The sequence below is a fragment of the Leptonychotes weddellii genome, chromosome 10, assembly GCF_054177405.1.
Source record: "Leptonychotes weddellii isolate Sample4059 chromosome 10, ASM5417740v2, whole genome shotgun sequence".
NCBI lineage: Eukaryota > Metazoa > Chordata > Mammalia > Carnivora > Phocidae > Leptonychotes > Leptonychotes weddellii.
Genome location: NC_138378.1, coordinates 76412216 through 76438038, shown reverse-complemented (window position 1 = coordinate 76438038; position 25823 = coordinate 76412216). Strand labels below are relative to the sequence as shown.

Genomic DNA, 25823 nt, shown 5'->3' with positions numbered 1-25823 from the left:
ACCCGCGTGTGGCCTCTTCTGGGCGCTCGGTCTGCGGGTGCCGGCGCTCCAGACCTTAGGCTCCTAGGGACGGGCTAACCGCGAGACCCCGGAATCCCCTTTCTCCTCCCATCTCTCTGGGCGAGGCCCGGATCCGGCGAAAGCTGAGCCTAAAGCTTTGCGTGAGGCTGTCTTTGGGGGTCGGGGAAGTCTCAGCCTCGCAGTGAGGAGGCCAGGCAGAGCTGGGTACTCGGGAGCAGTCCAGAAGCGCTGGCACGAAAAGGGGGCTGAGGAGAGCTCGGCAGAGAGAAAAGGCCAGGAAAGAAGAGAGGAGGGCGAAGGGCGAGGGAGAAAGGGAGAGCCGCGAAAGGCCAGGCCGGGAGAAGGCCGCGCCGAGAGCCGGCTGGGCCCAGGCGCCGCGAGGAAGTGGGAGCCGAAAGAGCGAAGCCCAGGCGGGCAAGCGCCGCGCACGCCGCCCTCCCGTGTCCCGGTGCCCTCTCCCGGGAGCAACCGGTGCGGTCTGCGTCGCTGGGAATGGGAAACGAGGCTGGCCAGGCGGCGGGGAAGCGCCGGCCTTTTCCTCCCGTGGTTCCGGACGCTGGTCCCACCTCGTCCTGACCCCGCCGAGCGCTAGTGACGCTTTTCTCCGCACCCGCCGTTAGGGACGCGGGGCGGAGACTGGCTCTCGGCATCCCGCACTCGCTCTGTGCGTTGCCCCCGCCAACGTAATCGGCTGGGATGGGCCTAGGGTGAGCGGCCGGCCCGAGAGGCTGAGAACTGTAAGGCAGTGACACGGGGATCTCTTTGGTCCCATTCGCCGCTTTGTCCCCTGCACTCAGCTCAAGGTTCAGCACACAATAGACGCTCAGAATAATATTTGCTGAGTGAATGACTGAGCGATGACTGATTGGCTGAGTATATGAATTGGGAGGTGGAGGCAGCAGAAGGGGTAGGGTGGGGGTCCGGTGGACCAGGGCCGCGAGCTGTCCGCTTACCTCGCACCAGGATGCGGCGGTAGTGGTCTGCCTCACCGAGCCCGGGGTGGCCGTCGCTGTCGGCGCTGCTCTCCCTGGAGCCCTCGGGGCTAGAAGCAGAGGTCCCTCCAATCTCCCTTGGGCTGCGGAGGCCAGCATCAGCACCCGAGTCCTCCGCTCCGCCTCTGTCCCCGCCGCGCCCGCCGCGCGCCTCCCGGCGTGCGGGACCGCGGTCGCGCTCGGCGCCCCCATCGCCCATGCCGGCTGCCACCGCCGCCTTCGCCACCGCCTGGCCAGCCTACGCTAGCTCAGCCCGCGGCTCCCCGCCCCTCGCAACCCCCGCCCGACTCCTCCTCCTCCGGCCCCGCCCCCGCCCCCTCCCGGCTGCTCCACCCGTCCCTGCTGATTGGGCGGGAGTCGGGGTTCTCCGACTCCCAGCCGCTCCCGAGGGAGCTGCGCGGGGCGGGTGGGAGGGTGGCCCCACTCCTCTACCCCTAGTCTAGCCCCACACCCAGCTCGGCAGAGGGAGGCTGGAGCGGCCCTGGGGTGCTGTCCTACGTCCTCCCCTAAAGTTTATCAACTCCCTCCCCCAACCCTCGCCTACTCTCCTCCCCACTCCCTTCGTCCCCGGGGGAGCGCCGGCTCCGCGCTCTGGCTCTTTCAGAGGGATCAATAACCATAGTGCTCCAGGAAGGCCACCCTAGAGAGACCAAGCAGAAAGGAGGTTGGCCTTGCTTCGGCGCTTGGCGGGGTCGGGGGCTGGAGGCAGGGACTCGGGCCTGGGGTTCAGTGCTCCACCCCCGCCCCCAGACTCATACCTCCACCCACACTCACGAACACCGACCGCAGGCCAGTCCTGGCGCTCCTGGGAGAGCAAGGCCTGGAATGTGGTCAGTGAACCTGAGTGAGGCCAGGGGAGTGACGGAGTGACCCGCACTCGCCGGGGCAGAGAAAACACGTGCAGATAGACTGCCGGGGCCAGGAACCAAGAGGGTCGAGTGAGGCCGAGACTGGTAGGCAGCGAACGCCGGGTTCCCCTGCGGCTCGGAGGCCCTCACGCGGGGCCCGCCTCCTCAGACTAAGGTAGCAGGTGGGCGTTTCCTTGTGCCACCCCCACCCCGCCGCCGCCGTGGAGCTGCCCCCTACCCCAGCCCTGGGGTGGGAGAAGCGAAGCGCGGAGGTGAGCGCTGCTAGAAGCCGGCTGCGCTGGGAAGCCAAGCGGTGGGGGGCTCTGGGCAGAGCGCTCGGCCTTCCGAGGCGTCCCGGTTCCCAGCACTTTCTAAGGAGCCCGTGCTCGCCCGACTCTAGCTTCTCCTTTGACAGCACCAGGACAGGACAGGCCCTTCGTTCCCTTCGTTTGACTCAGAAAGGGGCTCGAAGAGAGATTGAGAGACCTCAGCGAAGATGTGTGTACAAGGTGTGTGTGCGCGGGAGGGCCGGTGACCCCTTCGCTAAAGCGCCGTCATTACAGACTTTGCTTCCTTTTCCGGCCCGCAGGCTCGGGTGAGCGAGGGTGCTCCAGTCTGTCCGGGCGTCTGAATGAGTGTCTTCGGGGGCAGGGCCCATGGATGTGCTGGGGTAAGCGGCTGTGGCGCAGCTGGGTGTGTGGCTGGTGCCTCCTCCATGACTCGGCGAGCCGTTATGTGACTGCGTGTGTCGGTGCCTTAGCGTGTGTCCAGTGTGCGTGTGCTTCTGTCCAATCTCAAATGTCCCCAGCAGAAGGCGAGGTGGGCTGGACGCCCCAACTGCGTAATTGAGTGACTAACAGTGCCTTGGTGAAGGGTTTGAGAGGTAGGAAGAGGGGAGGGTAAAGGGTGCAGGGGAGGAGGACTGCTGCTCTGTACTAACAGAAAGGAAGATAGTAAAGAAAGAAACTTGGCCACTAGGTACTTTGTGTAGGGCAGGGGAGCGCAGGACGGTGTGGGGGTGCTGGACAGGGTGTGCAGAGGGGAGAGCAGCGTGGACCAGCTCTGCGTGCTGACGGTTGGTGGCCCCTGGGGCTCTGGGGGGAAGGAAGTTTGTACTTACAGGAGGACCTAGGCAGTGCGACCCCGCAGATCCGAGCTCGGTTGGAAGGACCCAGGCGGCGCGCGCTGGAGGGGCGGCAGAACTCTTCAGTGACCCCCACATGGGCCAGAGTGCCCTCCACCCCTGCCCAGTCGGACGCTGGTCGCCTTCGCTCTGCATTTCAGTCTTTCTCCTCTCTAACTCTTTCAAGTTTACTTATTTTTATTATTCATGTAAGAAGCAGAAAGTAAACACTAGGCTCCAACCTTCCCGGCCCCCAAGCCCTCGATTTTCTGCCGGCCATAGGGCGGCCCCAGTTTCTGTTCAAAGAAAAATAGAACAGCCCCTGCTGAACCCTGCCGGGTTTTGTTTTCACCCTTTCAATTTTCATTCCACAAATAACGTCTCTCAGTGCCAATAACTCCAGGTCTCTGTCCGGCGAACTTTTCCGAGGTCCACGGATGGGCTTCCGGACGCCCGCACGCTCCTGGGGGATCGGGGCGGGTCTACAGGGAGAGGCAGAATCCCGCGGACCCAGGACCCAGGCAGTTGCGGCCGCCTCCCCACCCCTAGCTTCGGGCAGCTCCGCAGGGAGCAAGGGAGGAGGGTTAATTCTTGGGAGGTCCCGCTCTTCCTCTTTCTCCCGCCCTTTATTTATTTATTTTTTCCTCCCGTTCCCTCTTTGCGGGATGGGATTTGGCGTCCCGGGGGCGTCGGGCTCTTTCAGCTCCCCAGGCCTGGAGGTGGGGCCCGGGCCGGGAGATCGTGCCCGCTCCTATCGAGTGAGGAACTCAGGGCTTCTGCGCGCTGAGGCGGAGAGTGTGTCCCATGCGTGTGTGGATGTGTGTGTGTGTTGGGGGAAGGCAGTGCTGGACCTACTCTCCCATCCGGGCTCTGGCCCAGCCAAGATGCCTGCCAGGCCATCCAGGCTCCTGGGCGGCCCAGTGCCTAGCCCAGAAGGCGGATTGTGCCTGGCCGCTCCCACCCATATTCTTTCCTCTCTGGAGACCTTGTCCTGTCGTTCTGTCTCCTGAGCTTGCTGGGTGAGGAAAGCTGGGTGCCCCTGTACCCAGGTACGGCCACGTGGCAGGGGTGTGCAGGGTTGGCCTTGCTGAGTGTGTGTGCACGCTCACATGTTGGGATGCCGTTTGGTTCTGGGAGATCCTCCTGCCCAGGCTAAGCAGGACATGCAGAGCTCCGGATGTTGAGCCCGCCTGGCACAAACTCACTGTGATCTGGGATTCCTCACTGGGCAGTGAACCGATGACCTATGTGTCCTATGCCATATGCTCTCACTGCCAGTCTACACTTGCCGTCTCACTGTCATCTCAACTGGGTCAAGATCCTAGGAACCTGGAAAATCCTCTTTCTACACAACCTTGTAAAGCGATTCAGGAACCTTAGTGGGAGGGATGTGTATGGGGGAGAGGGGAGGGGAGTCCCAGCTGACAGGGGCAGGGCCATGGCCTAAACTGCTTTCCCTGTGGCCTGACCCTGCCAGGGCTCCAGTGCAGACAAACCCCAGGTGTTGATCTGCTCCTTTTTGGGTCCCACAGAGCCTCCACAGCTCACAGCCCAGGTTCCATCCCTGCCATCAGTCTCTGTCCTGGCCTCAGCTGGTCCCAGGGAATTAGTGGGCTTCGGCTTTGCAGGATGAGCAGGTCTGGTTACAGTGAGCTGCTGTGTCCTGGGCTGGAGTCCCATGATGCTCTGCCACAAGGAGCTCCCTGGCCACATAGTGGTCCATGTCCTCTGCTCAGCTGTAGGAGTGGGGAGACGGCCAGTCAGGAAAGGGCTCCACCAACCCAGCTTTCTTCAGATGCTCCTTAGCACTAGGTCACCAGAGGATTTCTCCAAAATGGCCTGAGTTGGGGAAAGAAGACTGTCCTCTCTCTAGTCTCACCTTGTTTAGCACCTTGCTTAACTGCCATCTCTAATTCTTGCTGATTTTTCTCCTGGTATGGGCTTGATCCAGTCTTTCTCCAGGGACCCTCCAGGCTCTCCCCGTCCACCCTCACCAGGCCTTCTAGCGACTCAGTGAGTGAGACTGACTTGTTGAGCCTCTGTCCTTCTGAGAGCTAGGTACCACCCCCCTCAACAACTTGTATGGGTAAAGAGTCTCCCTACCCCCACTCTGCTGGGCAGCAGGCCCTTTAGGATCAGAAGTGTGTCACCTGTCCTGGGTTCTAGGAGAGCCAAGGTGTGCCTATGGTTGGGTGGGAGTTGGAATTCAGGTCCCCCAGGAGCTCCCTGTATCTCAAAGCCAAGCCCTTGGGTCCTCTTTCACAGTGGTCCTGCAGCTCTGGCAGGAGCTTCAGCATCCCCTTTGGTGTTCAGAACCTGGAAAGTCGGAGCCCCATCCTGTATCTGGTTATTCTTCCTTGTTCTGTATTCCTAGGGTGCTCAGGCAAGCACTTCAGGCCGCTCTCCAGACCTGGACCCCTGAGCTCAGCTCAGCCCCGCTCCTTCTGGTGCCTGGGCCAAGCTTGCAGCCTTTTCAGGTGCCTTCCCCAGCTGGCTTCCTTCCTGCACTTCTCCTCCGCCTCTCTACCTCCCTGCTCCCCTCGCTCAGCCGGTGCTTCTCCCCAGTCCTTTCCCTGAGGCCTGTAGGCTCAGGAGGTCTGGGTTCCTCTGCCCTGCCTCACCCCCTTTTTGTTTGGGTCTCCTGTCCATCATTCTTCTTGCTGGTTTTGGGGTCCCACACAAAGGTCCCTGGGAGACCCTGGGTGGCATTCTTTGGGCCCCCAGCTGTTACTCCTGGGATAGGGAATTCTGCTGCACTTGAAGGGAGCTAGGGATTTGGCGAATAGGGAAGGACACTCCTTGAAGAATCAGCTGGGGAACACAAGACCTAGGTGGCAGAAAAAATCTGTGCATCACTTCCTTCCTTGACATTGTCTATACCCCACCCCCATGTGCCTGGGAGCCAGACTTCTGTACTGGCACATTGGAGAGGGACCCCGTGTCCCACTCTCTGGTAGGAAGGAATTGACATTTTAAAAGTAGATGGGGTGCTGTTGGAGTTTTTTTACAATGAGCATTGCTATTTTTGTAAAAAAACAATAAAATGTATTGATTTCTGAGAAGAGAAGCAATGCTGCAACCCAAGGAGGGCTGCTCTCTTAGTGAGACACGCTGTTCCTGGGGTTGGTGGGAGAGGTGCTGGGGCACAGTGAGGCTCCTCAAATTCCGGGGTGTAGGCTCCTCCTAGATAGATAGCTGCCTGCAGGTTCAGACGCTGCACTCAGTCACTGACTTATTTCAGGCAACACAAGATGCCCGAGGCCTGTCTGTGCTGGATGCCAGTGTTGCCCTCTGAGGATTCTGCAGGGAGCAGACCCTCTGGACCCTAGAGGTGCCCAACATGAGGGTGGAGGTCACTTCTGCGGGAAGGCAGAGAACCCAAGTTAGCTGGGCTGGGGTGGGCTGGTGCAGGGTGAGGTGGGGAAGGCCCAGCTCCTGCCCCACTTCTTTGCCTCTCAAGGCAACACTTCCCTGCTTTGCTTTGTCCCCTCTTCTGCGTAGGCAGGGATCCCAGCCGGGCAGCCTTGACTCTGGCCTAGGACCAGTGCCAGGAAGGCTTAAAGGAGGAGGCAAAGGATTTCTCAACTTGCCACTATTAAATCATCTGGATAACTTAGAAAAAAATAATAGTGCTGGGCTGCAGACCAAATGGCTTCAGTTCAGGTCCAATGACTTCAAATCAGATCCCCAGTGCATTCTTGATATTTGAAAGGCTTTCAGGAGAAGCCTGGATGGGAACCCCTGCATTGGGCTAAGGGTAGGGGAAAGCAGACACTACTGGATGAAAGCCAGGAGCAAAGGTCTTGGGTGGTCTGTATGCAGTAATCCAGGGAATGAGAAATGCTTATTTCAGTTAGGACTTTGGGTTGGTGGGGGAGGAGGGAAGCCAGCAGAGGTCTGGAAGGTGGGGGCAATTTGGGGGTAGGAGGATGAGAGAGGGTGAACAGGCCTGGCCAGGATACAGCTGGACCCAACCCCCGCAGGTGTCCAACACGATCTGAAAAGCTCCCCCCACCCACAGGACTCAGGGATTCTCTTGAGGAGAGGCCACCCAAGGATGAGAGAGGAGGCGACTGGCTGGGCAGGGTGGGAGGGAGAGTCAGCCACTAACACAGGCATGGGTGTCCTCAGGTTCTAGGACAGGGGCTTGGTGGTGGTGGTGGTGGGGGGGGATTCTTGATTTGCTGATCTTCTCCTCTGCTTTCCTCTAGACAGATTTCCCCCAAAGCTTTCTTGGCTTCCTAGTCCTCTTCCCTGGTAGTGCTCTGTGATTTTTCTTCCTTGCCCCTTCTCTGATGATTTGCTACTTCACCTTCCTTCTGCCTCCTTTCACCTTCTTGTTCTCCAGGTTTCCTCCCTTCCCTGGTGTGGTCTTGCCCACCCAGCCCCTGAGCCTCCATAGCTCTTTCTCTCCCTCCCCTCTCCCAAATTCCCCCACTTTCCATCAGCCTTCTCCTTGCCAGGGCAGAAGCACCCACTTTTACTCATCTTTCTTCAGAAATTACCATCCCTGCCAGGTGCGGAGTTTAAACCACCAAAAAAACCTGAGACTTGAGAGTATCTTCTAAAAATATTTCCTTCTTTCTTAACAAACAAAATTCACTCACTCCTACCACACTCTGATTTTGTCTGGATCATTCTCTAAATCAATTGACATGTTATTTGTCTTCTAGTGAGAGATACAGCGCTAAGTGCCCCAAAATGTGCAACACTAATACTATCATGAATGAGTCAGGACACCCCTTAGGGTGGGACTTGGTTGCTCCCTTCTGCAGAGAAGGAAATGGACCGAGGTCACATACCTAGTTTGTATGGCTTCAACCCTTAGTGTGGGAACCCAGGGCCCTGCTAAGGCAAAAATCTCTTCCCTTGTCTCTCACTTCACTCTGAGAACTGGGCTCCCCACAAACTCACACACTGGACTCCCCCAGGCTGGCACTACTTGGTGGCTGGGGTGGGGACTTTCAGATTGAGTGACACAGTGCCTTGATAGCTTCAGGGAGAGCTGTGGCCTCTCCAGAGACCAGAAGAAACCTGGAGTGTGAGGGTGCAGACTCTCAAAGAGCAGAAGCTGAGTTGACTGTGGTTGGCTTTACTATGTGTTGCTTTGTTTTTGTTGTTTTAGTAATGGCTTAATTGAGATATAACTTAAATATCATACAGTTCACACACTGTACAATTCAATAGTTTTTAGTATTTTCACAGATATACTCAAATACATAGTTTATGTCCAGATGTATAGTGCAACTGTCACCACAAAGTAGGGGAGGAACAAATGAGCAGCTGTCCTAGATGGAGGCCTTGAAACAAAACACCTTTTCAGACTTATTCTAACAACACTTAAAAGATTGTTTTACTAGATTCATTTGAATTACAACAACCCACAAATTCAAAGGGTGTGAAAGAATATAAAAGCCACCATTGCTGGCCTCCAGGCTGCTCCCCAAAGGTAGCCCAAGGAGCCACTCCTGCTTTTTCCGGGCCAGGCCTGGTGCTAAATGTCTGGGAAAGGGTGGGGGAGCCAGGACACCACCTGCAGGGATCACCTTGCTTTTGATTTTAGGACATTTTCATTACCTCAAAAGGAAACCTGTACCCTTTATCACTCCAACTTTCTACCACCCCCAGCCCTAAGCAACCACCAATCTAATTTGTTTCTATGGATTTGCCTATTCTGGATTTTTCACATAAATGGAATCATCTAATAATTGACCTTTGTGTCTGGCTTCTTTCACTTAGCATACTGTTTCAAGATTCATTCATATTATAGCATATATGAGTACTTTATTCCTTTTATGGCTGAATAACATTCCATTGTATGGTTATACCATATTTGCTTATCCATTCATTACTGATAGACATTTGGGTGGTTTCTACCTTACCTATGTGAGAGTATGGGTACACTCCTGGCTCGAGGTGTTCCACTGGCAGCTCAGATGAGGTAGGAAGTTTTCTGGGAGCAGCTGGAGGAGCATAGTGAGGCTCAGGGATGGGCCATGCATTGGCTGTATGTCCCAAGCTAATGGGTCACCTTCCAGAAGCTTCCTTTCCATTCCTGTCCAGTAAGGAGGGGATGGCAAGACTGGGAGGCTTGTAGGAATTTTAGGCTCTGTAGTAAAGATTCAGAGCTTTGACTCTTAACTAGGTTGGGTTAGAATCCTGGTTCTACCAGTACCTGGTTGCTAATAGGTTGTTTAGCCTCTCTGTGCCTCAGTGTCCTCATCCATTAAATGGGGATAATGTTAGTACCAAACTCCTGGAGTTGTTATGAAGGGTAAGTTAATCTGTGTAGAGCACTTTGTCTGGTACCTGGCACTCAGTGGGTGCTGGAGGGAAGAAAATTTAAGCTTTTATCACTTAAGGCTTAGAGCCAGAGCGCATAGGTAGCAGGAGTTCGTCCGCCTTTCCCTTCCTCCTGGATGGATGAAAGAACTAAGAGGTTAGCCATGCCCAAAGAGACAGGGGGAGGTTGTCTGACCTGGGGTTTGGGAGCCCAGATTCCAGGCCCTCAACCCCAGCTGCCTAGGTAAAGTCAGGATGGGGGTGCTGGAGAAATACAACTCACCGCCAAGGCCTCTAGATAGCAAATCTGCTGCTCTCATCCAACCTCGTGTTTCTCAAAAGCAAACCTTGAGCTCAGAGAAGACAGAGGGCTGTGCAACCTGGACTTGAACCTCGCTTTCAGTCATCCAATGGATGGACACTGCTGAGCGTTCAGTGTTTAAAGAACCACTCTTGCCTCTGCCGTCAAGCTAGATTTTTCTCTTCCCTGTTGGGGAACCCCAGCCAGCCCACAGCCCTTCCCAAGGCCCAGGTCCATGGCTCAGGTGAGGAAGGAATGGCAATGTGAGCCCCAGAAGGATCTGAGTCCCACAGCCTGGAGACAGGGGGATCCCCGCAGGTGGTGTCCTGGCTCCCCCACCCTTTCCCAGGCATTTAGCACCAGGCCTGGCCCGGAAAAAGCAGGAGTGGCTCCTTGGGCTACCTTTGGGGAGCAGCCTGGAGGCCAGCAATGGTGGCTTTTATATTCTTTCACACCCTTTGAATTTGTGGGTTGTTGTAATTCAAATGAATCTAGTAAAACAATCTTTTAAGTGTTGTTAGAATAAGTCTGAAAAGGTGTTTTGTTTCAAGGCCTCCATCTAGGACAGCTGCTCATTTGTTCCTCCCCTACTTTGTGCCTCAGGGAGCTTGCCCATAGTGACTTACCCTGTAGACATGGGTCTACCCATCTTTGCTATGCTTGCTGCCACGCTGCACATTCAGGGTCACCAACCTCCCCAGTCCCAAGTCGCAGCACCAGGGAACACGCTAGTCTTGGACCTTGTCCCAAGAAGAGATCGTTTGCCATCAGTATCACCTGAGGGTGGGTTCCAGGCTACCCTGGGGAAAGGGAAGCTGAGGAAGCATGATGCCTGGTACCCCTTCAGCAGTTACCCTGGTTCTGGGGACTCCCTTACCTCTCCACCTGAAGCTTCCTTGCTCTCTGGGTCAGGCAGGTCCAGATTAGAGCATCTGAGCATACATTGGATGACTGTTGGGCCTTTGTTGGAATCTTGGGAACACCCTGACCGCTAGCCAGGGCCCCCTCCAGATAGTCCGTTAGGGCACCTGTCCTATTACCACCCCCCCACCCCCGCATGTTGCTAAGAATTTATATCCACTGGGAGCGATTCTCTAGGAGCTGCTGCACACTCTTTGGAATATCCCTCCTAAAACAAATATTTATTGAGCTACTACTATTTCTGGACAGAATGCCAGGCACTAGGGGACATTTTTGAACTGAACAGACCTAAATCCCCACAGTCGGGGAATCTACATTATTGGAGACGGCTAACCTTCCCTTGGATAGTGAAATCCAAAGTGGAGTCATGGTAGGGGACCTCTGAAGTTGATCTTGAGGGGTCACTTCCCCTGGTTGATGGTTTGCTGAGATGCACAGACCAGCCAATGACTAAGCACAGGTTTGTTTTGGTGACTAGAAAATGGCCTCTGAAAATAACTCCCGTTAAAGAGGTGCTTTCGGGCAGCCATAGTGGTTGTGTAATAAAGGAAAATCCAAGAAGGGGAACACAATTTCTCCTGTTCAGTTGGCTAAAAAAAAAAAAAGGCAAAACAAACATACAAACAAAACACGCCAAACAAACATGCAGCCCCTTGCCTTGGCTGTGTGCGCACTCGCGGTCGCGCGGGTGTGTGGGGGCTTTTGTTCATAAGTGTGTATGTTGTGCACTAATTTCATTAACTTTTAACAGTTTTAATTTTTTTTAAAGGAAAACATTCGTGTGAGGGGAAAAAAAAGCCCTCTAACCAGCACAAAAGCTTATAAAATGACAAGCAGGTGTCTCTCCAGATCCTCAGCCCCATCCCAGAAGCCCCAAATTCTTGCCCCATCTTAGACATACCCGCCCCAACCTAAAAACAGGAATGAGGTCACACTGTCCCTCTGTTCTTCCTCCTGCCTCTTCCCGCCTTCGCTCGCGCTAGGCGCTTGCTCCGTGGTAGTCCGACTCCTGCTTACCCTTTCTGCGGCGGCGTCGCTTGCCAGCCTCTTGCGAAAGTGTCCGCTTCCCCACAGCCTCGGCAGTTCAGTATGTTACCTAAAATTTTTATCTCTGTGGATCTGATAGGTTTCTTAAAGAAACGAATTAAACTAAGGGGAAACAAGAGAAAGCAAAGAAAAAGGAGAGAATGTTTGCAACAGAAGACTGCTTGCTTTGGTCCGAGGGCGTGAATGTGGGTTGGAGCAAGGGCGATCCTAACCCGCACCGCATCGCACCGTACTCCGAGGCCGAAGCCCTCGCCGACGCCCTCGCCGCCCATCAAAGCTTGGAGAGTGGAGAGAGGCGGCGGGGCGCGGGGTTAGTGGGAATTAGCGCGCCGGGCCGCGGCGAAGGATCGCCGCGGGGCGAGAGTTCGGACAGGATTAGCGGGTTCAAAAGCAGGTCAGGGAGAGCTAAAGGAGGCGACAAGGTCCGCGCGAGGTCAAGGTCCTTGGTATGGCGGGCCGGGCGTGGGGACGGCAGCGGGGGGATTGCGATCTCGGGGAGGCTGGACGCAGAAGCCTGAGTTCCGAGCGCGTGGATGGCCTTGGCAGGCTCTGGAGGGCAGGTTCCCGCGTCCGCGGGACTAGGAGACCTCCGGAATCTGGGCCTTGGCCACACGAAATGAGGGGCGGCGAAGTGAGCCCAGAGATGAGTCTGAGGCAATTTCAAGGACTAAAGAGCAAATATGCCCGAGCTCCCGATGCGCGTCCGTGCGCCTGTGTGTCTTAGGAACAGGGTTTACCTATTTTTCTTCTAGATTTTAATCCCATTTCCTTTTCTTTATTTTTAATATATATATTTTTTCTTTCTGGCAAGGTAAAATACCTCTTAGGCAAACATATAGTTCAACAGACTGCACCAAACGGTGCAAAGGAAAATTTTGCCAAGAACTCGTCTCTCTCCCTTCCCTTGGCACACATCTGCGGCCTCCGCTGCGGGACAATCGCGGAATGTCACACCATTTGTGTAAAAATAATCACGAGCCACACGTTACACGTTTCTGAGTCTTGTACGTATATGGAGGGACAGCTGGACGGACAGCTGAGAGAGCTAGCTCTTCCCCGAAAGAAGTGAGGGTTGGCGGAGTGTGTGTCATTTTGGAGCCCCTGACCTGACGTTTTTTAAGGAGAATAAGAATGTATTGATATATTCCTTGATCTCGTTCTCTCCCACCTCCCCCTGACACTCATGGAGAACAAACTTGGGGATATCGAGGGATGCGAATTGGGCTCTCCACTCTGAAATCCTAGCCTTGGTGGATGATCCCCAAATCCCAATAAACGGACGGATAGACGACGGATAGCGCTCAACCTCTCTAAGTGGAGGCGGCCGCACTCTGGTCGCCATCTCTAGTGTCCTCACACTCGGTCATTCCTTTTCCAGGGACCTGCCTCTCCCTTCCCCAGCCTCGGCCTTTCGCCTTCCCTTCCCCAGGGGCGAGGGCTGCGCCCTCTGGAGTGATGGAGCCGAGACGCTCAGGCCGGCGTCCTGATCTCCACGAAAGCCGCCCCCTCGGGATTGGGTCCTACTCATTTTCCGCAGAGACCCCTTCTTTAGAGTCCGTTCGTCTGGGGCAAAAATTGCAAATCCTTGGGAAGATGGTGGTGGTGAAGGCAGTGCTGGAGGTCCTGATGGGGGAGAGGTGTGAGTGTGTGTGTGTGTGTTGGGGGGCGGAGAGGTGATGGCAGAAAGGGAAAGAGAGTGGGAAGGCGGAGGCCGGGGAGGGGGGATAGAAGCTGTGTGAGCCGGGTGCGCGGAGCCCAGGAGCGAGAGCTGGGGTCAGGGACAGGGGGCGGGAGAGTGGGAAGGGGCGGGGCCGGAAGCGCGGAGGCTGCGCGCGACCCAAACAAAGCGCCGCGGGGTCTCCGCAGAGAGTGATCCGCCTTTCTGCCAATTTCTCTCGATTCCTTAGGTTTGGTCAGCAGGCCGGCTGGTCTCAGTGGGAACGTGCAGGTTGCTAATGGAGAAGGTAGTCTAAAGGGACGGATCGCTGGAGAAATACATGCCCTCAACCAACGCGGGCAATCGGCTCCGCTCAGCCTGACCCGAGTCGCGGGTGTGGAGTGGCTGGCTAGTGGGCGAGGGGGTCCTTTTCGTACCTATTCTTCCAGGTGCACTTGGTGGTCGTGGCTTTGTTCTAAAAGACCCTGGGAGTCCTGTTCCCGGCCCCCAGCCCCCACTGGCCGGTCAAGGTGCCGGAATCCCTCCATTAGAAATGCAGTCCTTGGGGCCCCTGGGTGGCTCAGTCCTTAAGCGTCTGCCTTCGGCTCAGGTCATGATCCCAGGGTCCTGGGATTGAGCCCCGCATCAGGCTCCCTGCTCAGCGGGAAGCCTGCTTCTCCCTCTCCCACTCCCCCTGCTTGTGTTCCCTCTCTGGCTTTCTCTCTGTCAAATAAATAAAATCTTAAAAAAAAAAAAAAGAAATGCAGTCCTCTTGCTGAAAATACCTCTGTTTTTAAATCGTATAGACAATGTTGAGACTCCTTTTAACGCCGCTTCCAGCCTCTGCGTACTAGTCATACAGTTAGAACAATAATAATAGAATTGAAAGAAGGAAAAAAAAGAATCCCAGTGCCCAAACCTAAATTCATCACCTTCTTTCTTAAGAAAGAAGAAGAAGAAAAAAAAAAAAACCCCACTCTTCTTTTCACTGCACACTTAATTTGCATCGTTTTAGTCATGGTGAACATGCAGTTTTATATTTTGCATTTTCTACTTGAGGTCTCAACTAAGTATTTGTCCTGTGCTATGGTCCTCATACGTAATTTTCAATGGCCAAGAGATATTCTGTTTCCGGTAATTTACTTTAACCATTCAATTGTTAAATGTTCTGGTGTGTCCAGTTTTTCAGCATTAAAATGATGCTCAAACCAAAATCTTCAAATAGATAGTTTTCTCCTTTGGGGAGGATTATTTCATTAGGATCCTTACTAGGTCAACAGGATAGGGACCTTTTCATTGCTCTTAATACAGTGCCAAACTGCCTGAAAGCATTTTCCCCACACCTTAAGCCTCTGCTAAGACAGGTCCCCCAAGCGAGAGTTAGTGCGCAAAGTGATGAGCCCTCTAGGTAGAGGGAAGATGAGATAATGGAAACGTGGTGAAGGTGGGGAGGGTATGGGGATGGTAGGGTGGAGTGCTGAGGCTAGGGTAGAGGAGGACTGGGGATTTCTTCTCCTGCCTGGAGAAAGGTAAGACTTTCCAGTGGAGGTGATGCCCTGACATCCTCAGGCAGGAGTTTGTCAGGTAGAAACTAAGGGACCGATGCGGGGACCTTCCTGTGCACAGGTTGGGTAGCAGAAGGGCTTTGTGGATTTGGAGGGGCACGTCGTGACTTATACTTTGTGGGAGTGTCTAGCGTGTGTGGGAAAGTCGGGCAAGGTGAGACTCTCACCTTCCATTCAACGGAATTGGAAACTGACAACCTCCTCATTGGGCGTATGCACTATTTTAAACTGTTGCTATATTAATAGAGGTATAATTACATAATCGTTGTTTTAAGTAGTGTTTTGTTAAAAAGGAATTTACATTTCCTTTAAAAAAATACCAATTGTTCTTTAAGAAACAATTCCTTACCTTAGCTACAGTGATATGTATCTTAAAACCATACATATATTACTTGATTTTTTAAAAAATGAGAATATATTCATGCATTATGTGGTTAAAAATTATGTTAACACAAGCTCATTGTAAAATAACCAGGCTGAAATGTATGTAAGTCCTTCTCCTTAATCCTCCCTCCATAAGTAGCATAGCTGATAGTTACAACGTTGCATGTGCAAACTATATGTTTTTCATCAACGGTTTATACTATTCCTGCTACTCTGCAAATTGCCATTGAAAAAAAAAGTTTAACAATAGGCCATGACATTCTTACATATCAGTGGATGTAGCTCTACCTCAGTTTTTTTAAAAAAATATTTTATTTATTTGAGAGAGGGCACGAGGGGGGAGAGGGCGAAGAGAGGGAGAAGCAGACTCCCTGCGGAGTGGGGAGCCCCATGTCAGGCTCCATCCCAGGACCCCTGGGATCATGACCCCAGCGGAAGGCAGATGCTTAACAGACTGAGCCACTAGGGCACTCCTCTATCTCAGTTTTAATAGCTCCTCTAGATAACATTATATGGATGTTCCATTTTTCCTCTATTTCAAAAATTACATAAATAATACATGAATATATTTTATATCACAAAACAATTCAAACAATGCCAAAACATAAAGATAAAACACAAAACAGCGTGTGTTTGTATGATGTTTCCCCTCTCCCCTCTTCATGCTTGCCTCCATTCTTATACCACCTTATTCTTCAGAAATTTGAAGTCAGAAATTTGGCTTTTGTTCCTCTAGACACCCCCAGTCCAGTCTTTAAAAAATTGTTTTATTTGTTCTCTTTAGCCACACGCTCCCATTTTCCTCCCCACCCTGCCCCCCCATAAGGAACCATTGAATTGTGTTTAGTGTATATGTCTTTGTTGTTATACTTTCTCACAAAATATGCATTATTTTTTGTGCATGTGCTTTTCATTCATGTGCATCGGGTTTTAGATTTCATCTTGTTTTTTATTTACTTTATTTTATTTTTGTAAAGATTTTATTTATTTATTTGACAGAGAGAGACACAGCGAGAGGGGGAACACAAGCAGGGGGAGTGGGAGAGGGAGAAGCAGGCTCCCTGCTGAGCAGGGAGTCCAACACGGGGCTCCATCCCAGGACCCTGGGATCATGACCTGAGCCAAAGGCAGATGCTTAATGACTGGTGCTGCTCATCTTGTTTTTTAAACATTATTTTGAAAAACTTTAGTTTTAAATACTTTTAAATTTATGGAAAAGGTACAAGAATAGTACAAAGAACTCCAGTAAACCTATTTCTTAGCTGCATTTGCTTTATCATTCTCTTTCCCTATATATTTAGAAAATTATTGTTATAGGCACATGGGAGAATAAGTGGCAGACACCGTGTCCCCTTATATTCTCAAAGAAGGACGTCCTTCATCTGCATGACCATAATGCAATGATCAAAATCAGGACATCTAACATGCTATCATATAATCTTCAGATTTTATTCAAAATTTGCCACTTGTGTCAATTATGTCCTTTATTATTTTTTTCTGGTCCAGGATCTAATCCAGTATTACTCGTTGTGTTTAGTTTTTGAGTTCTTATTAGTCTCCGTAGCTGGGAACAGTTCATCAAATTTTCTTTGCCTTTTTGTAACATAGACACTTTTTGAAGAATATGGGCCAGTTACTTTTTATGTATTATGGTTTCTTGCTTTATTTTAAGCAATCTGAAACTTACGGAAAAGTTGTCAGGTATAAAGAACTCACCCTGCCCTGGACCCATTTGAGCATAAATTGCTGACATATGCTTTGTTTTGTATTTCCCTCATAATCATAATGCAATCGTCAAAATAATAAAATCAACATTATCGCCGTGGACAACTCAGACCTCATTAACGTTTGCCAGTTGTCCTGACAGTATCTCTATAGCAAAAAGATCCAGTCAAGATTATATGCTGTATTTAGTCGTCATTGTCTTCTTATTTATCTTCAGTCTGCAACAGTTCCAGTCTTTTCTTGACTTCCATGGCCAGTTATTATATATAATATCCTGACAGATATATATATATATATATATGGGTTTGCCTGATATTTCCTCATGGTTCAATTTAGATTATGCATCTGTGGCAGGAATACCATTGAATTGGTGCTGAATTCTCTCACTGTATCCTATCAGATGGGACATGATATTTTTTTATCCAGATACGGGTGATGTTAATTTTGATCATTTGAGTGAGGTGGTGTCTGTTAAGTTTCTCTCTGTAAAGTTAGTATTTTTCCCTTTGTAATTAATAAATATTTTTAGGGAGGAACTCTGAGACTATGTATATATCCTATTACTTGTCAAATTTTCTATGCATTGTTTATAACAATAAGTACAATGGATTCATGTTTTAGTCAATGGGTTATAACATGTTACTATCATTATTTACTTAATTTGCAAATTATCCCAAATGTAGTCAGTGGGACTCCCTTCAGCTGGCTCCTGAGGTCGTTTCTTTCTTTCTTTCTTTCTTTCTTTCTTTCTTTCTTTCTTTCTTTCTTTCTTTCTTTCTTTCTTTCTTGGTGACAGCTTTGTTGAGATATAATTCACATACCAATCAATTCACCTATTTAAAGTATATAATTCAATGGTTTTTAGTCTGTTCACAGAGTTGTGCAATGTCCCCACAATCAATTTTAGAACATTTTCATCACTCCAATGAGAAGGCTTTAGCTCTTCTACTTTCAATCTCCCATGCCTCCAGGCCCTAGGCAATTATTAATCTACTTTCTGGGTCTATAGCTTTACCTATCCTGGAATTTCATGTAAATGGAATTGTATAACATGCAGTTTTTTGTGACTAGCTTTTCTCATTTCTCGTCATGTTTTCAAGATTCATCCGCCTTGTAGCATGTAGCAGTCCTTTATTCCCTACTAATGCCAAAGAATGTTCCATTATATGGTTGTACCACATTTTATCCATTCATCAGTTGATGGACATTTGGGTTGTTTCCACTGTTTTACTGTTACTAATAATGTTGTTGTGAATATTCTTGTAAAAGTTTTTGTGTGGTCATATGTTTTCCTTTCTCTTGGGTATATACCCAAGAGAGTGGAATTGCTGGGTTGAAGAGTTAACTCTGTGTTTAACTTTCTGAGAAACTGCCACACTGTTTTCCAAATGGCTGCACCATTTTATGTTCCTACCAGCAATATGTGAGGGTTCCAGTTTCCCCTACATTTTTGTTGTTATTTGTTATTACCTGTCTTTTTGATTATAGCCATCCTAGTAGGTGTGAAGTGGTATCTTATTATGGTTTTGACTTGCACTTCTCTGATGATTAATGATGTTGACTATCTTTAGGTGTCTTTTGGCCATCTGTATATCTTTTGAGAAATGTCTGTTCAGATCCTTTGCCCATTTTTAATTGGGTTACTTGTCTTTATATTATTGAGTTTAAGGGTTGTTTGTATATTCTAGATACAAGTCCCTTATCGGATATATGATTTGCAAATATATCTCCCATTTGTGGGTTGTCTTGTCACTTTCCTGATAGTGTTCTTTGAAGTACAAAAGTATTTACTTTTGATGAAGTCCAATTTCTCTGTGTCTTTGGTTGCTTGTACTTTGGTATTATATCTAAGAAACCATTGCCAAGTCAAAGGTTGTGAAGACCAGGAACTCAGTCAGAGACAAGAGTTTGGGAAGAAAGAAGGCATCACTGAGAGGGGCTCCTGGTTTTAGAAATATAAAAAGAGCATTGCAGGTCTAGTTAGGCAGTGAGGACTGTCCCCAGGAGCAGAGCTGAGCACAGAGGAGTAGTCAACCATCTTGGCCAGGACATGCCAGACTGTAGGGGAAGAGGCCACAGGCTTCCCGAAGCTACCCTGTAGATTCCATTAGTTTCAGAGTCAGAGGCTTTGGAGGGACGCACAAGGAGTTGTGGGTCCCCTGATGGGAGTAAGAAGTGTTATGTTCTTTTTTTTTTTTTTTTAAGATTTTATTCATTTATTTGACAGAGAGAGATACAGCGAGAGAGGGAATACAAGCAGGGGGAGAGGGAGAGGGAGAAGCAGACTCCCCGCTGAGCAGGGAGCCCGATGTGGGGCTCAATCCCAGGACCCTGGGATCAGGACCCGAGCCGAAGGCAGACGCTTAACTGACTGAGCCACCCAGGCGCCCCAAGAAGTGTTATGTTCTTATAGGAATAGTCACTGCCTCCATCACTGTCCTGGAGTGTAGAGGTGGACAAGTGGACATCTGCCCGGTCACAGACTTATTCACAATCCGAGTTTCTACTCTCCATGGGGACTAGCAGGATGCAGTTTTCTGCCATGTACAGTTTGGACAGGTTGTGCATTATACAAGGTCACCTGGCCCAGGAGGGAAATGGGGACTGAAAACCAGCCTGAGCTAATTTTTACAAGGGTGCTGCGTGGGTTAGAGGTGGGCCACAAGGGAGAAGACAGTGCCCAGGGCTCCCTGGCCTCAGGCTCACTAAGGAAACTGTCCAGTGGAGGGTCCCCAGCACTTCTCTCTCACCAGCCACCTCTTCCTGAATAGGACATGTTTTCCTTCCCAGCAGTCCCTCAGGGTTCTGCAGTCCCTCTGGGGAGAGCCTACTCCATGTCCCTTTGGGCTGAGCCTGAGTGGGGCTGTGCAGTGAACAGAAGAGTAGAATTTTCGCAGGCTGCAGGTTGAGGTAAGGGCTGAGAGTTGAGTAGGGCTAATTATATATACCAACTTCAGGCAGGAGCTAGAAAGAGGTGGTGTTCCCTCCTCTTCCTTTCGGATCTACAGCCTCAGTGCCAGACACAAGCACAGATGGAGCCAGGCAGAGTCAGAGACACAGAAGTGTGTGGAGACCCAGACAAAGCACTCTCAGACGGACTAAACACCCACTGTGGGCTCGACCCCTGGCCACACCACACTGATGGTGGGGCGAGCATGTGAGCACTCGGTCCGGGGTGGCGGGGACGGCTGGGGTCGCGACAGGCATGCTCGCTACTGCCACGTCCTATCTTTCCGCTAATTTTACCCAGAGAAGCTTCTCTTCCTCGCAGCCCCCAGTCAGGTGCCAGCCCACCCTCCGGCCACCACGTCCTTAGCTCCCGGCCACAAGCAGGGAGGCGTCCTCGTGTCGCCCCCTGCTGGTCGCGAGCTTAAGCGACGAGGGGTTTCGCCCAGCGCCGACCTCCCTGCGCATGCGCCCTAGCAGAGGGCGCCGGGCTCTTGGTTCTCCCAGCCTCCTCGAGCCGGATCCCGAACAGGGGTGAAGTCGGGGGGAATGTCTCAAACAGAGGCCAGGCCCGAGACGCTGGTCGCGGGTCTCATTTCTCTGGTTTACCTGTCTGCGCCAGGTGCTGGAGTCCGCTTTCCCTAAACCCCGGTCCCTCGGCAGGGGGTGGCAAGGGGGCGGGGCCGAGAGCCCCCTTACCACCTGGAGCCCAGAGAGTTGTGGCCGCGGGGCCAAAGGGGCGTCCTGTATTGGTTTCTGAAGTCCTTCCTGAGTTCTGAGGGTACCAGGATGATGAAAACACCCACCTTGCGGTAGTGAACAACGGCAGCCCCTACCCCAGGCTACCCTGTAGCCTGACTCCACCATCCTCCTCCCCTCTGTGTCTTCATTTTCAGTGTCTGGTAGAGGAAACAGACGTAGGAGCAAATAGCACAGGCTGATAATACAAGAATAACTGTGAGTATAAAATACAAGCCTGGTACCAGAAGGGTCAGGGCTCACCAAGAGGTTACACCTTAACAAGCATGGTAGACTCTGTAAGAGCCCACCAGGTGGAACTTTCCTGTGCAAAAGGGCCCTGGGAGGAGAGATGGGGCAGGGGGGCAGTTCTGATGAGTGCATTTGTGTCTGCTTTGTTCCAGGCCTCACCTGTCTCTTTCCTGAGCTTCCCGTCATACATCTTGGGCAGGTTGCAGGAGACTAGATCCTTCGAGACCATGGGGCGACAGTTCTTGTGTTTGCCAACTTAAGCAAGAGGACAATTGTTATCTTTAACTGAACAGGTAAAACATGACAACGAAAATACCAAATATGTTGGGGGAAGTGGGTCCTCCGAAAGATCAGGAGGACAGACCTTTCCTAGCCCCCTCTTCAGTCCTGTGAGAAGGACTTCCCTGACTGAGTACTATTCTCCAGAACAGTCACAGAAGAGAGTCAGAGGCTGTTGCTCTCATCTCTAAATTTGGTCACCTTGGACTGTTGGTTTCTGTGGCTCAGTTTTGTCGTATATATAAAGCTGAAGGAATGGCCATTAATTCATTGACCTGTCAGCATGTGGGATCCTGGTGCTCCTCAGGTCACTGGCCCTGGATGTGGTGGACCCGTGTTTAGGACAATGGCTAGGGGACATTCAGAAGGGCAAATATGTGGCTTGTGTGAATGAGAATCATCTAAAATGAGCCTGGAGGATGCCCCTGGGAATTTGTGGTGTTTTAGATACTGGGCCCATTTCAGCAAAGTAGCATTCCTCAAGACCAAATGAATGAGCAGAGGAGATGTGATAGATATACAGATAATGAAATTGTGTGGTAGAAAGTGATCAGGACCTTAAAATGTTGTCGCCAATGTGGGCTGAGAGTTCAGAGGAGAGAGGATCTTCTAGCTGTGGTGTTCAGAGAAGGCTTAATGAAGGAAGTGGCATTTTTTGGTGGGTTGTGAAAATGGGGAGGATTTCAACATGGGCAGTGTTGTACCCACCTAGACATTAGGGTCACAAGCGGGGAGAGGACCCTGGAATCTGATGATAAGACATTGTGTGTGTGTATTTGAGATATTTATTAACTTAAAAATATGTTTAAAAATAAAGAGTTACAAAAAAGCATAACAGCTTAAATTTCCTACCCCAGTCCCTAATCACTCAGGTACCCTTGTCAGAGACCTTCAATAGTCTTAGTTTCTCATGTAACCTTTCAGGGATGTCCTGTACATATACAAGTAAATGAACACACACCCACACATGCCACCTTCTTTACACAAATGACAGCATATTGCACTGCTCTGTACCCTGCTTTTCACTTATATTTTGAAGACGGTTCTATATCAGTATGTGAAGAGCTTTCTTTGAGCTCACTGGGGAAACACTGGAATCATTCCCACTGAAGCCAAGAAGAGGACCCTGTGATTTTTGAGGTGTACCTGGAACTATTCCCCCAAAACCTGGCATTAAAAAGCTGCAAAGAGGTGGAAGTGTCCGTTTAATTTGGGGCAGAATATTATTTTAATTTTTATTTTCCCTGTCCCTACTCTATTGCTTTGGGGAAACCATCCTGTCCTCCCTCACTCTGTGAAAATGGCCCATCAAGCTTGGGTAGGTATCAGTGGGGTACTATTTGGACAGAGAACAGGTCTTGTTGGGGTAATTGGGAAAGTCACTGGGAACTGACTGGCCTCCTGCATTTATTCTCTACTTTTCCTCTTCTACACTCCCAGGGCTAGGGGGTCCCAACCCAAGAGAGCACCTCCACTCTGTGCTGCTTTTCCATGGGGTCCAAAGTTGAAGCCTTGACTAGTGGGGTAAGAGCACACAGGCACCATTACCTGTGATTCTGGTGCTCATCTTAGGCTCCTCCTCTCCCTTCCATTTGTGCTCACACGGCTGACAAGGACCAGGGTTTGAACTTCAGTTCTTTCCCTAAGCTCACTATCAGACAGAGTGGTTGGAATTTTGTGGGGAATATGACCTCACAAGCCAAAATAACTAGACAGCTGAGGAGAACAAGTTTCTCAAAAGAAAGTAACACAGGAGATAATATGTATCTTTTGAAGTATTAGAACAGATGGACCAATAACTTAAAATAAGCTCAGTAAATACACTTAAGGAGACAGGGAAGATATTAATAATATAAGAACAAGGAATCATAAAAAGAAGTGAGAGGAAATATTAAATGTGAACAATATAATAGTGGAAATAAAGAACACAACAGATGGGATAAATAATAGAATGGGCACAATTAATAAACAGTGAATTGCAAGATCAGATGTCTCAAGGAAGGAAGCAGTGAAGAATAAATAATTAGGAAATTTAGAGTAAAAGTTAAGAGGTATGACAGTAGAAGTGTAAGTGCCAGGATCCAGATAACAGAAGTCCTAGAAAGAGAGAAAATTAAATATGCAGAAGAGGTATTCTGAACAAAAGATTCATAACAGTCGTGTTTTGGTTTCGACAAGGAAAGAAAACTTCATTATTATTATGGAAACCTAATAGAAACAGAAGAGAAAAGGAAGCTATACTTAGATGAAGGTAATAAATAGTAGGCAATAAATGAGAATAAGGCAAAGTTACCTCAAATCGGGTACTTACAATACCCCACCTCATCAGCCGGGGGAAGCCCTGTGGAAACAGCTGGAGTCCTGATTGAGAGGCTAAGGAATGTTATTTGTGAGACTCATGCTCTATGAATAACATTGGGAGCCTGGTTGTTTAAAATGTACTATCTGGCCTCCAGGTCAAAACTGGCCCTTCTGTTCTGGATGCAAGAGCTACAATCTTGCCTCACATCCCCTCCTGCTCCAGGCTGGGCCGCCCTCCCCCTCCATGGAATCTGGGAGAGGGGAGGCAAACACTCATAGCCCAGGCTCCTTAAAAATATAAAAACATGGGGCGCCTGGGTGGCTCAGTCGTTAAGCGTCTGCCTTTGGCTCAGGGCTCAGGTCATGATCCCAGGGTCCTGGGATCGAGCCCCACATCGGGATCCCTGCTCAGCAGGAAACCTGCTTCTCCTTCTCCCACTCCCCCTGCTTGTGTTCCCTCTCTCGCTGTGTCTCTCTCTGTCAAATACATAAATAAAATCTTTGAAAAAAAATATAAAAACATGATAACATGGAAATGTAGCTCGCTCCAAACTGTATGTAGGCAGACAAATGTTTAACTTCAAACCCTGTTATTTGCTCTATAAATATGGTCCTTATGGTGATGGTCAGTTGGAAGTCTCACCTGAGGGAAGGATGCTCTGCCCAGGCCTCTATCAATTTCATTGCCTTGAAAATGTGTCTCCTGGGCTGGTCAGATGCTCCAGAGAAGTTTGTCCCAGTCCCCTGCTAGGAGGGAAAGGCCAAGTTGCTAGCAGGTTAGGGGCCAGTGGGAGAAGAGGGCTGGGCCTGAGAGTGCAGGTCTCAGCATTTGGTAAGCAAACCCAACTTCCCCTGGTCCCTCTGATTACCTCTGAAGGAAGTTGGAATTTCCATAAAAGAATTTTACCAAAGATTGAGGGAGAACAATAGTAACAACAAAAAGACACACACACACACACACACACACACACAAAGAAGGAAAGCAAGTAAGCAAGCATTCTGTAAAAATAGCCAGGTTCTAAGGATCAGGCTTCTTTTTTTTTTTTTTTAAGATTTTATTTATTTATATCCTTAGAACTTTTCACCATATATCCTTAGAACTTTTCACTCTGGATTTTGCTGGCCCCTCTGGTGTCTTTAACCATGTTGCTCTGTTCCCTGGCAATCAGAATTAGAGGACTTATCAGATTTAGGTGTGATTTTTCTTTTTTTTCCTGTTTTGGACAATAGAACCTCGTGAGTGGTCCTTGGATCACATCAGGAGGCACTTGCTGTCCAGGTGTCTTTCTTTTTTGGTGGAGGTCTTCTTGCCCTTGGCAAGAACAGCTTTGGTGGAGCAGGCAAACATGGAGTCCCCCTGCCGCCTGTCTCCTGTTTGCAGGAGGTCGCCTCATAACAGAAACCCTGACATTTCTAAATGTTCTAGACTCTTGGGACTGGTCCCCATCAGGGCTTGCTATATTTAACAGTCACAGCTGATGGGAGAGAGGCCACCTCCACTCTGGCTGGTTTCTGAAGACCAAGACTGATTGTCTGTGTCTGCTCTTTGGGGACAAGGCCATTCCATAAAGCCATCACCTTTCTCTCTCTGTTCAAAGAATCTGTCTACTTTATACATTTACTGAAGCCTCACGGGTCCTGGCCCAGGGAGTGAGGGATAGGGACGGGATTACTAGTATCGCTTGCTACATTTACTAAGGGGGTCTGGAATCCCTGGAAGGCCAGGATTCCATTATAACTATCATGCAGTCCTACAAAATTTTAAGGAAGACCAGATTCACACACATTGTAAAAATTGTACTCTCGTAAGTGGTAGCCTGGAGTAATTCTGTGTCCAGCCAAAGGTAATGGCGCCACCTATGGGCCACTGATGAAGACAGCATGGGTGTAATTGTGATAAAGAGGAGCCGCAGAGGCAGGGCAGTGGGGAATGGGATTCCATGCTCTCCCTACTGATTTTTTTTTTATTATGTTCAGTTAGCCAACATATAGTACATCATTAGTATTTGATGTAGTGTTAAACGGATTGATTAATGAGGAGTGAGCTCTACAGTGACTTGATCTTTGTTTAATGACCAGATGCATGGCCAGTACTCTGCCGGACACTTGAGGGGACCCTCTGTAGCTCTCTGGAGTTGAGCATCTGTGCAGCTCTCTTCTCTTGGGTGCTCTGTGCTGTGTTCTGTAGCTGCCTCCGTCTTCTTGGACTCTCAGCTCTGTCCCCTCAACTCAGGGAGTGTGCTGGGCTCTGCCTGTTCTTTCCCTGTACGCTGTGGAAGCTCTCAATATATAAACTGGGGCAACTGTAGGGCTCCCCTCACTTGTTTCCTTCATCTCAGGGATCCCGTCTTTCATTGCCTAATGTCCAGTGTCTTTTTAAAAAGATTTTATTTATTTGTGTGTGTGTGTGTGTGTGGGAGAGAGAGAGAACAAGCAGGGGG

The 25823-nt window shown here is 50.1% G+C and overlaps 2 protein-coding genes across 3 annotated transcripts in view; one reads left to right on the top strand and one right to left on the bottom strand.

Moving 5' to 3' along the window:
* VAX2 (ventral anterior homeobox 2) overlaps window positions 1-1276 on the bottom strand; it is a 28211-nt gene extending 26935 nt beyond the window's left edge. For both annotated transcript variants that reach the window (XM_081833647.1, XM_006728025.2), the window contains exon 1: window positions 975-1276. In XM_081833647.1, coding sequence (XP_081689773.1) covers window positions 975-1212 — 238 coding nt within the window. In that variant the 5' untranslated portion in view covers window positions 1213-1276. The remainder of the gene's footprint in view (window positions 1-974) is intronic.
* Window positions 1277-2082: 806 nt separating this feature from the next.
* Window positions 2083-25823, top strand: part of CD207 (CD207 molecule) — a 45328-nt gene continuing 21587 nt past the window's right edge. Inside the window, exons 1-3 of the mRNA XM_081833648.1 lie at window positions 2083-2370; window positions 2451-2531; window positions 20955-21095. The gene's annotated coding sequence lies outside the window, so the exon portion shown is untranslated. The remainder of the gene's footprint in view (window positions 2371-2450; window positions 2532-20954; window positions 21096-25823) is intronic.